General features: G+C 32.0%; 1 protein-coding gene across 1 annotated transcript; it reads right to left on the bottom strand.

Moving 5' to 3' along the window:
- Positions 1-11739: 11739 nt before the first annotated feature.
- Positions 11740-12870, bottom strand: LOC127799800 (cytochrome P450 89A2-like). The gene has a single exon (XM_052334020.1). It carries the CDS (start codon positions 12868-12870, stop codon positions 11740-11742), a length of 1131 nt encoding a protein of 376 aa, XP_052189980.1.

The following is a 12870-nucleotide window of genomic DNA, read 5'->3' as shown; positions in this document are numbered from 1 at the left end:
GGCAACTTGACTCGGGCCAAGTAGACTCGGATTTCTGCTGAGTCAACTCGGCCGCAACTTGATTACTCTGCGCATGTCTCGTGGTTTCGGCCATAACTTTTGATGTAGAACTCGAAATTATAATCCGTTTGAAGCGTCATAAACTAGACTTCAAGGGATTCAATTTTATATATAATATCATATATTTTGGTTATTATTTGAATTGATTAATGATTTTCTTAATCCAAAGTAAGTAAGATAGCTAAAGTAAAGTGTTTTTAGATGCTTCCTTTGACATCCCTCAATCCTCTAAAATGATAAAATATGGTTGAAGACACCTATATGTATATTCATGGGGTTCATGAGATAAAAATGTAGTTGAGTTGCATGTGGAAGCATGATGATGATTATTTGGGAAGTTAATAAGAAGTGATCTTGGTCGGCATGTCTATGGTAACTCATGCTTAATGCATGACTATCATGATAAGAATGATTGCCCTTAATCAATGTGAAATGTGTGGGAGGGCTAAGAGCTCTAATGGGAAATCAAAGTGAGGATGTGTGAATGCCATTAATCATAGCATTGTTGGTGGTTGTGTTACATGGCATTGTGTTCCTATATTGCCTCACTTTGTGATGTTGGATCATGGGTTGCATTCATTGGGGGGTCATGCTTTGTATGTGATGGGAGCGTGAGCATTGGCATGACACAGTTGGCCTGTGAGTGCTAACTTGTGTTTGTTAGGCGAGCATATGCATTAGAGCATTCATATGTGTGTGGATTCTTACGTGGGCGTAGCATGGCCTGATGCTTGGCTTATGGGGACCTAGTCATCACGTTAATGCTGCAAGAGCCATTGTATTCCTTATATGTTGCATTGCATGGTTCCTTTGCGCATGGTGGTTATGGTGGTGGAAATTGACTTGTGCTTGTGATGCGTAAGATTGTAGGTGGAGGCCTACAACAGCTAGATCCTGTAATGCGTAAGACTATGGATGTAGGCCCATAGCAGCTGGATCTTATGATGCGTAAGACTGTGGATGGATGCCCACAACAGCTTGTGACCTTGATGAGATTGTGAGTGATGTAGCACATGATGGCGATGGTGATGGATGTGAGATGAGAGCCTTGGGCTCATGTTCTTATTTTGGTAGCCTGTTCTTGGCTACAACAGGTTTGTATACAGGGTCTTGGGCGCCATAATGTGCATTTGCTTATGTGGGCCCCAAAGACCTTATGTGTGCATCCATGCATTGATGTTATGGATGGGTAATGTGAGATATAATTACATGGCATTGGATTGTGTGTCATCTATGCTTTTGGGGTTGGTGTGTGTCCATATGTGGCATGATATGAATGATGTTTAGGGAAGTCCGGTCATATCCAGTTTTTGTTGTTTAATACACTTGTTGAGCCTTATGGCTCACCTTGAAAAATATGTTTGATAAGCAAAAATAAGAAATGGTTTTTCTACGAGGTTGTTGTTAAGTGTAGAAGGCATGAACCCAATCAGTGTTATATGTCAGGTAATGATTTTCTTTTGGCTCCAAGTTGTTCATGCCTTCATATATGGACCTGTTGATACTTCCCTTTTTCTATATGCTTGCTAAGCCTTGTGGCTCACCCTTGTTTTTGTCATTCCAGGTGTGTGGAAGATAAGTAAGTGGGGCAAGTTCGGGTTACATGTGTACAGAGATGTCCTGGCCTCAAAGATCTGTGGGTGTGATTTGGAGGGCTTCAATAGAGGGCTTCTTTTTGTATTTGTAGTATTAGAGCCTTTCATTTTGAAAGTGTATGAATGGTAAACCCTAGAGAAATGATGTAATATGTGTTATAGCTCCTTTGATAGTGAGCAAATATGGAAATGAAAATAATTTTTGGCAAATTTTTTATTGATGTCTTGTATCTGTATCCATCTTGAATGGACCTTCTCACGGATTTCCTATGCTAGTGGGTAATCCGGGAGCGGGCCCTAACATATATGCCCATTTATAGGATCCATCTTTCTAGCTAGAGTTGGATAAAACAACTGCATGGTCATAGAAGTTGATGAAGTGATAAGAGACTGGGTTAGAATAAAAGATAATTGTGTGGCAGGAGTACTAGGGAGTGGGGAGGGTGAGGAAGTATTAAGGGTTGTAGTTGTTGAATTTGCTATTAAAATCATTTTGATAATGAATATTTTATGACAAAACTTTAATGTTCTCATATGTTATGATGAGCTTGTGATGATAGGTTGTTTTATATTTTAGGATATGTTCAATTCTCATATTTTTAAGGAGATGTTAAGGTTGCTTTGTTTTATGCTTTATCGATTGATGTTCATGTTGTATCTTAATAGGTTGTTCTAGGATTTAAAGAGATATTCTAAATATCCATAATGCATGAGTATTATGTGGAGCTCATAGGTTTTGAGTGTTTAAAATATGTGGCAGCATTTCTTGAAAAATAAATCTATATCACACATAAATTCATAAATTGCCTATTTGATATTTAATATCAAATTGCTAAATTTCTCAAGTTCTGAAATTTAAGAAAGAACTCTTGAAGAACTTATAAAGTTGAATGTTTGTTGCTCAATAAACAATACATTCAAGTGTTGTTTTATGTGCCCAGTATAATCTGTGAATCAAGTATATTCTCAATGCATTTGAGTAATAAAATTCTGAAGTATCTATCTTCCAATAATTACTCAAAATATTTATTAGTAGTATATGTGCATGATGATACTTTAGAGCTTATAGGATAGTAATGATATATGCTTTGTTTCAATCAAATAATAAGTCATTCAACTTATGTGTGACTAGATAAATATGTTTGAAAAATCACGTTGATGCATTTTTGAATTACATGTTGTGTTTTTTTATACATGATCTAGGATGAACAATCTTTATTTGAATCTAGAAAAGAAAGGCTTCTAGTTGGGTAACAAATATTGTGCTCAGTGTATTTACAATCTAGAAAAATTCCATTTGTTCTATCTCAGTTAAGTAGCAAGTAAATTACTTAGCTAATGTGTGTTTATGAATAGTTATTTGGGTAATGGGATTTCTTTGAAATATGTCATGTTGTGTGCTTAGTAGAATAATCTTTCTTTGATCAAGAAAGAAATATTTTTCAGTTGAGTAGCAATTAGTATACTCAATTTATTATTCTTTGAAAATCTAGTAAAATTCCATTAAACCTTTCTATGTAACCAAGTGAATGTGATTGGAAAGTTAGTTTTAACCAACTTTCACAAACAATACTTGTATATTAAATATCTTAAAATTTTAGGCTTGATATGTTATGTTAAGTCATATATTAGGTTTTGATGTTATGATGATGATATTCAAAACAATTTTTTAAAGATGAAAGTTGTTAGAATTTTAATCCAGTAAGGTATAGAATCAATCGAGTATATCAAAATAATAATCAAGCAAAAATTCTATGTTACTTGAGTAAAATGTTGATCTAGGCTATTGAGTCTATGTACTCGTTGTTTTAATTGAATATAAGTTCAATTGTAATCGAGTACATCTTTGGGCTCTTCCATGTAATCGAGTAAAATATTTCTTTACTTGAATATCACTCTTATTTGAAGTAAGCATGTGAGTTAAATTGATTTTAGTTAAGCATGCTTATCTTTCAATCAAGTGAAATTCTTTTGTAATCGAGTAAGTTAATTCTATATAATATATAATTGAATACATGGTAAATTGTATTTGAGTCAGTATGCAATTATATGACTAACTATTGCAAGTTTCTAGTAAGGCAAATTTAATTGAGTATTCAAATTTATAATCGAATAAGTATATTAATGTACTTGAGTAAATTTAAATTATGAGTACTTATTCTCTAGTAATTTGTCAAAATCTCTGGATCCTTTGTATAATCGATTGTATGAATTTGAAATCAAGTAAATGTTAAAGTTTAATCAATTAAAATCTTAGTTGTACTCGAGTATTTATTTCAAGTTTCTGTTGTAGAATTGTAATACATTACAAATATTTTGTAATTAAGTAAATGTTGATGTATAACTAATTAAATTCAATTTATAATCGAGTAATTATCTCATTTCTCTATCTTAGAATGTAATTGAGTATAAATATTTTGTAACTGAGTAAACTGTTAAAATTAGTTGAATACAAATTATATGTACTTGAGTACAGACAAAAATTAGCCAATTACAATTTCTTTTTACTCGAGTAATGATAAAAAATACTCGATTACAAACAATTTTTAATCGAGTAAAGTTGTGTTGAATCTTAAAAATAGAGCCATTGAACTAGTCGTTGTTGCAAGTGCATTTAATCCACAGTTTTGACTATTAAGACACATATTTTACTCTAATTTTTCTCTCACATATTTAGCATGATATTTGATTATTCTAATCATTTTTTTCCCCTACAAATATCTATTCGCAAGTATAAAAGGTAAAAGAGGCTAAAGAAAAAAAAGAGTTCTAATTCTTTCTATTCCATTCTTAAGTTAAAGAAGCCCATTCAAGATTTTATCTCCAATTAACTGTAAAAATAAGGAGAATAAGCTTAGCTTCTTATTTTTAAATCTCTGTTGATTGAGAGAAACATTATTTTTCTATTGTGAGCTTTCTTTGTAAGCTTCTCTTATATCATTTTTACCTTTACTTCTTGTAAACTTTCTATGGTTCTGCCTGATCCCTAAAAGGCAAGAGGTTTCACCTAATTCTTAAATAGTACCTCATCCTTTAATTAAAGGTAAGGTTTTAGTTGAATCTTAAAAAAATGTTGTAAAGTGGTTATAATTGATCCCAATTAAAAAGCTATCAGTGAGTTGGTTGAAATCCTTAGTGAGGAACCAAATAATTGGAGTAGGCTGTGTGACCCGAACCGTTATAAAATCTATGTGTGTTACATTATTTATTTCTTCCTTTCATTTTAGCAAGCCAAGTTTTTATTTCCAACATTCAAAGTTTGCAGTCACAACTGTATAATTTGATTTTGTAAAGCTCATTTTCATTCAAGTCATATTTGCATGATTATTTCTTTAAGCACCAAGAATTCAATCTTTCAATAAAATCTTTTATAACTATCTTTCAAGGGCTTTAAAATGTAAAAATGTGTTCTTTGCATAAAAGGACTTTAAATTGAAAAAGGTTGTAAAACACCCAATCCGCCCCCCTCTTAGGTGTATCTTATTTTCTTATAGTAGCAATGCGTGGGCTGTGTCGACCTCGGCCTCTTCCCGACCCCCACCTCGACCGGTAGCTTGATTATCTGCCATCTATATAGAATAAAAACATGCACATAATACACTAAATAACCTGGAATCAAATTAGACATCGTGTTATACATATAATACAGTCATATGATACATTCATATAACACACCAAATAACCTAACTAGACCATGTGTTTGTAGATTCTTCTTCATCAGCATCAGATGAAGTGGACAAGTTCTCCTTTGATTTTCCTAAGTTTGCTTGAATAAAATGTGTTATATCCACTTTTGTTGCATTACCATATTTTGTTGCTCTATGTTGAGTTAGTCATTTGCTATGAAGGACTTAGGACCAACAAAGGGATTCCTTGGCACCCAAATAAATCAAGATCAAGTAGTTAAGAAATTGTATATGTCACAAGAGCAATATATTGAAAAGATCCTTTAAAGGTTCAATATGAACAAGGTAAAGCAATTAGCTCTTTTCTTGTTGCACATTTTAAGATAAGCACCAAGGAAAGTCCTTCTATAGAGAAAGAGAAAGAATACGTAAAAAGAGTTCTAGCACAGTTGTTGAAAGCTTGATGTATGCATTGGTATGCACGAGGACAAAAAATTGGTATTGTTAGTCATTTTCTATCAAATCTAAGAAGAGAGTATTGGGATGTGGTTAAGTGGATTATAAGGCATTTGTGGGGTACTTCTAGTATGTGTCTTTGCTTTGGTAATGAGAAATTAGTATTAGTTAACTACACAAATGTAAACATGATTGGAGATATTGATTTATGCAAGTCTACCTCACTTATTTGATCACTTTTTTTAGGGGAGTTGTCTTGACAATCGAAATTATAGAAATGTGTTGCAATTTCTACCATCAAGACAAAATTTATTACAGTTACTATAGATGAAGAATCTTTTTCATGAGTTTGGTTTCAAACAAGACTAATATATATGTTCTATTTTGTGACAATTAAAATGTCATTCACCTTGGTAAGAATTCTACTTTTCATGTAAGATCCAAACACATTGATATAATGTATCATTGAATTCGAGACGCTTTTAATGACATGTTGTTTGAAATTAAGAAAATTCATATATATCCCAATAGATCTAATATGTTAACAAAAGTACTACGAAGGAAGAAGTTTGAGGTTTGTCGTTTAGGATGACAAATAACTCTCCATGTAGTTAGAGGGTAGGATTTTCTCTTTAGTAGAGATGACCCCAAATATTAGTTTACTATTTAATAGTAAATCCCATTTGAATTAAGCTTATAAGGAAGATTTAAGGGAATTTTTATCCTACAAAAGTACAATCTTTAAAAGGGTTTTTTTACCCCTTTAGTTGTTGGTCTTTTTATAAAAAAATCAAAGAGAAATAGAAGTCTAGAATTTTTTTGTTGAAGAGGTACAATTTAGTTTTGATGAAAAGGTAATTTGAAGGTCTATATTTGGTTCCATTTGGCTGAAATTTGGTCACTCTAATTGCGATGGCTCTACAATTTGAATGGTGAAGATTAGTTTTTGAGTTCTCTATGAACATATTTCTGTGGTAATTTATCAAATTTTTATTTGGTAAGATCGCTCATTTTCTTTTATTAAAGTTATTTGGTTTCCAAGAATGGTTATTCTTAAATATATATTTGTTGATATATTGTTATATGCATTGAGTTAATGATCATTAGATAAGACCTTTGTGTATTCTCATTATTTCTTTGAGGGAAGATTTGGATGGACTTGTTCCCATGATTTTTATTCCTTGCATTAAGAGGGGTTTTCTATGTAAATTTTAGTGTTCTTTTAGTTAATTCATTGCTATACTTTGATCAATATTATTCTATATTGTACCTAGTTTGACTCTATCATAGTTCACGTAAGAAAAGAAAAGTTGATGATTTTTTAACATAACTATTAAGTATTACTTTAACTTATTATCTTTATCAACATTTAATAGAACTTAGATTTACAATAAAAACTAAAGAGAATCAAGTCATAGGACCCCATAACTTATTGAACACCCATAGCCAGGCTAGCTTAAGGCATAGGCCACTAAGGCTAATGCCTAGTGCCCCCCAAAAAATGACACACCAAGAGAAAGACGAGAGATGTTGGAAGGAGGAGACACTGGAGAGTGATGGAGACGTCGGAGGAAGGAGACTGCAGACGTCAATAGAAGGAGATGGCAGATGTCGACAGGAGATGATAGATTGGGAGATGCAATCGTCAGTAGGAGGAAGAAGGAAGGAGACCAAGAGCAAGAGATAACAAACACATTGTCACTGGTTAAGAGGCGATGATGTTGTTCAGTGCTTACACAAGACAACAGGAGAGAGGGAGAGAGAAAAAGAGAGAGCTATAGTCGATTGTGCCGTTGCCACCTACTGCCGACCGCCAAGAGCCTCACCAACTCTTAAGCCAGCCTTGCCCGTAGCAATAATATTTAATGTCATCATATATGTTTAGCATCTATAATAACATGCATATAAAACTAATGAATAATATTTCAAAAAAATATTTTGTTAAGTGTCATTAAGCCAACGTCATTGGATTTAAACTAAGTACCAATTGAATTTAACAGTTAAAAATGTGAAAGATAGCACTTTTGGAAATGCATAGGTATAAACATGACAGTTTTACTATTTGGACAGGGAGGGAAAGGTAGGGTTATTTATTGGAAGTGTAATAAATTTGTGTCTCAGTGTGTGTGTGTTGGTTATATATTAAAATGGAAGCATCGTGGGGATTATATATATGTATACATAGTTTAACTCAGGGCCAGCCATGGGTAGGCAACAAGGCAGTCGTCGCCTAGGGCCCCCCACCCATGGCCAGCCTATCTCATATTTAATTAATTTTAAATTAAAAAATTTAAAATAATAAAAAAAAGAGATGACGTTAATAGGAGAAGTCGCAATTAATTGACAACAAAATGAATTTGATGTAACAAGATAATATGTTGTCATTATATATATACTAGAGTATGCATGTGCCCAAAGGTACGGTGTAAATAATATTAAGATTAAAATATAGTTATAATTTATACGTATTATGTTAAAATTTATGAAGAACTTGTAATAATTTTGCTTGTATTAAACGCTTTACAAAACTTAAATAAGAAACAAACATATAATTAAAATTTATAATTGTTGAGTCAACTTGCTCATATCAATTAAATTTTGATGATTAACAAAAAGAGTATTTTTCTTAAATATATTAATTGTAGTACCGAATTATTTTTTATTAATTTATAAAATATTTTCATAGCATATGCATTATCAAAAATATTTTTTTCTATTAAAACTATTTTTTTAAAATATATTTCTAATATTAATTTATTAAATATTTTTTATATATCATATGTAATATCAAAAATATTATTTTCTATTAAAAATATTTTTTAAATATATTTATATAATATTTTTATATCATATGTATCTTTAAAAGTATTTAAACAACTAAGTGCATGTGTTTAAGTTTGAACCCAAAACCTCATATTCATCCAAGTCTTCCCTTGTTAGTTGATCTACAATCCCTCTTAGGCATTTGAATGCACATATTAATTTTAAATTATACTAAGTTTTTCTACTATAAGAGTCAAATTTTTGACCTTTGAAAAAGTATCCAAAATGACTATAAATACCCCCCCCCAAACTCATTTTTTAAGTATCCACGTGCTTCCATTATATATCCAAAGCACTCAAAAGCTCTCAAACGCTATCAAGCAAAGCATCCAAATCTCTACAACAAATATTATAGTAAAAGGAGAAAAGTTCTTCAAATCTTCTACAACAAATCCGAATATCTCCATTTGAGATTACAAATTTATTTATTTATTTAAATATTATTTTCTTGTATAATTTGTTCTTAATTGCTTATTTGTGTCCAAGTATGAAAAAATTATTTTTAACATTTAAATTACCATTGTAGACTGTATGGGTTTTCTAGAACCATTAAAATCTAGGTGAATTTAATTTCTAAGGTAAGATAGGGAGAAAACATTGGTGTAGTGGTTGCCTAGAACTCGTTGTAATCTAAATGTGTATCCAGTTTTCAAGATGAGCTAATGTGAAAACTTTGGTGAAATTATTTTAATGGAACTCCAAGGGTGGTTAGACTTTGAGAGAGTGGACTAGGTGTGTGTAAAGATACCGAACCACTATAAATTGTGTTGTGCATCATTATATTTATTTTTGTTATATCTTGTGGTTTATATTTATTATTAATCTCAAATATAATTTATTATATTTATCAAATATATATTTTTCAATAAAATCATTAATCAAGAATATTTATTAAAATTGAAAAAAATTTAATTACTCAATTCACTCGCCTCTTGAATGATCATACCCTAAGGGACCAACAATAATGTTCACCAATACTACAAATCAAAATATAAGAGTAAGAAAAAAAATTATAAACACTGAACAAAAAATAGAAATTAAATTTATTGTATATTTGTTAACGTTTTATAATAAAAAGAAAAAAAAATTACTAAATCTATATAATAAAGCATATCAGTAAATGCTCTACAATCTGAACAAATAAATATTTGAAAAAGAACATTTCACATTCAATAAAAAGAATTTTGAATAAATATATGAAAAATAAACTTTTAAAAATATACATAAAAAAAAGTATATGACACTATGCAATTCCTAAAAAAATCTATATAAAAAATATATATATAATATTCGAAAAAAAAAATTTAAAAATTATTGATAAACCATACCACAGGATGTGCATTTTCCTTTCCTTTGCCAGAAGAGATAGCCTTTTCTATTTCTTTTGATAATGCTTTGTCTTTGCCTATAAAAAATAAATAAAATATATTTATAAATTATTTTTAAAATGATAAGAAAATGCATATCTAATGTTCAAGTGATTTTTAGGTTTACCTCACGAATGCAAATAGTATTAAGGTCACGCTCATCACAAATGATAATATTAATATTTCTTTCTTAAACAAATCGAACCTATACATACAAACACTTTAGAGTGATAAATAAAACTTTATACATATAAATAAAAAAAATTAATAAACGGAGCTGATATTACGATTCGGTGTAAGTCTTTATTTACCTATAAAGTATGAGAAAAAAAAATTATTTTATTAAAAAAATTATATATGATAAGTTTAAAAAAAAATAGTAGGTCTTACATTAAAAGAGAGGTACTTAAATTTACATGAAGAACAAAAAAATCTTACTTGACCAAAAATAGTGATATTGTCCATAACTGTTGTACTTCAACTTAAAAATGTTTGATTATATGATTTTAGATACTAAGAAACAAAAAATTAGCAATATTAAAAGTTAACATGGATTTCATTGACAATGAAATGCTATTTCCAAATCAGTTGTTATCAAATTGGATAATAAAATTTAAATATTTATTTAAATAAATAACTGTCATGGATAGAAAATACTTCATGGGTTACAATCAAGAGGAGAAGAAATAAAAATATAAACATCTAAGAGAAAGAAAAAGGCCAACCCAATGTTTATAATAGATTATTTTAACAATTACAACAATTGTTCAAAATTGAACTCTTATATTTCCTAACTGATTTTAATTTTAAAGAAATCAAATTAAAATCAAAATCAAAACCCGTTATAATCATAAATATTCTAAGGTTCACCATTTATCACTTGGAAAGTCCAAACATAAATTTATGCTAAAAAAAATTTCAACAGATAACAAAGTCATTTTATAAGCAATAATAAATAATTATACTCTCTTAAAAATGTGAAAAAAAAAACATAAACTCTTTTGTTATATTACATATAAATGTTAAAATGCCAAGTCTTCGAAATTTTTCTTTTAATTAGGAACTCTAGATATTCAAAAAAAAAATTATATGAAAAAAATAGTCCATCTCTTTTTAGAATCACACATTACATTTGAATGGTACAATTTTTTTTTTTATAGTAAAATGTTAAATACATTTTTTTGAGTGTGAATTTTATTTTTTTGTTGTATGAAAATCAGCTAAACAAATCACTCTCATTTTCTTTTAAATAGCTCCAAATAAATACTTTCAATATATTTAAACTTTCACTTTCTTTTTAAATAACTCTCAACAAATCAGCTACCAAAAAAAAGCTACAAAAAAATAAATAAATAATAATCTGTAAAGAGACACAGAGATATACATATATCTTTATATAATAACCTATCAAAACAAATGTATATAACAATTACATATATAACTAATAAACACACAAACACGCCTTTATATATATATATATATATATATAAACACACCTATCAATGGGGGTAACTCTAGTTCAGAGTCAGAGAATCTTAAGTTCTCCAATTGTGCACTGTCGGGGAAGCCTTGGTTACTAATCGTGAGTGGTCAAAGAATCTTTGTATTCCCAAAACCTTCAGTTTTCCGGTCGAGAACTTTTTTATTTTTATATTATGCTTAAATTTTAGGGCTCCGTATACAATTTTCCTCTAGAGCCGACCCTCATTAACATGAATGATTCCCAGATATTTTGTTAACTAACGTGTCCTTTAGGAAACTACTTGCAAATTGCTGGATAATAGAAACTACTTGCAGCATCATGTCTGTCTTCTACTGGCAGAATGAATCGATTTCGTGGCCATTATTTGCTGTAATAGAACAAATAGCGGTGGCTACTCTAGGAGACACGTGCACTCGCAGTGGGTTCTTCATGACGACGGTGAATTCTTGTTTCTCCGATAGATCAACTTCGTCGCCGTCCACGGCCTTCCATTCCAAGTACCAGACCAAGTTGGCCACGAACAACTCCAGGTGAAGCAGAGCCAACCCTAATCCTGGACAGATCCTCCTCCCTGCCCCAAATGGCATCATCTTTATCTCTCTGCTTCCTGTTATGTCCACTCCTTCATTCATCCCATGCCCATCCCCATCAAGGAACCTCTCCGGCTTGAATTCCATGGGTTCCTCCCAAACCTTGGGGTCCCAACCCATCTCTGCCACCATGAAGTTCACCGTCGAGCTTTTCGGCACCATGTACCCCTCCAACTCCACGTCCTCGGTCACCGCGTGCGGCAGCACGAAGTGGCTCGGAGGGTGCCTCCTCAGCCCCTCCAAAACCACAGCTTTCAGGTACGGCATCCTCTGGAGATCATCCTCTCTTATGGAGGCATCGAGTTTCTTGGTTTTCAGTTGCGGCGGCGGCCCCACACTCGCCGTAATCTCCTCGTACAGCTTGGCTTGGACGTGGGGGTATTTGACAAGGTTGGCCATGATCCACTGCAGGGCCGTTGAGGTGGTGTCGGTGCCCGCGTTGAGAAACTCAGAGCAGAGGTTCACCATACCGTCGTCGTTGAGCTTCTTCTTCTCGTCCGGCAGCTCCAGGTCCACCAACGTGTCCACATATGCCACCACGCCCTCTTCTTCTTTATCTTCTTGCGTTTTCTTCTCCTGTTCATCACGATCTTCGTCGGCCTTGAGCATCTTCTTCTTCCGTCGTAGTTGTTGGACGACTTGGAGTCGGGCTTTAATGAGAGGAATCAAAACCCTGTCCTGATTCTGGCGAATCCGAATCAGCTCGTTCCAGCGGCGGCGGAACACGATCTTCCCTAACCTGGGCCAGAAATTGAGAATGTTGAAACGGTTGAAACTCAACAGCAAGTCGCGTTGAACGGCCTCGATTTCGTTGATTTGCTTCTCGTTCAGCTTGTCCCCAAAGCACATCAGCACTAGAAGACAGAACAT

Source organism: Diospyros lotus, chromosome 4 (assembly GCF_014633365.1).
Source record: "Diospyros lotus cultivar Yz01 chromosome 4, ASM1463336v1, whole genome shotgun sequence".
In the NCBI taxonomy this organism is placed as follows: domain Eukaryota; kingdom Viridiplantae; phylum Streptophyta; class Magnoliopsida; order Ericales; family Ebenaceae; genus Diospyros; species Diospyros lotus.
This window is presented reverse-complemented; position numbering and strand designations above follow the sequence as displayed.

Coding starts and splice junctions, on each gene's coding strand:
- LOC127799800 (XM_052334020.1), bottom strand. CDS start 12,870: ATGTTCTGTCTTCTAGTGCTGATGTGCTTTGGGGACAAGCTGAACGAG.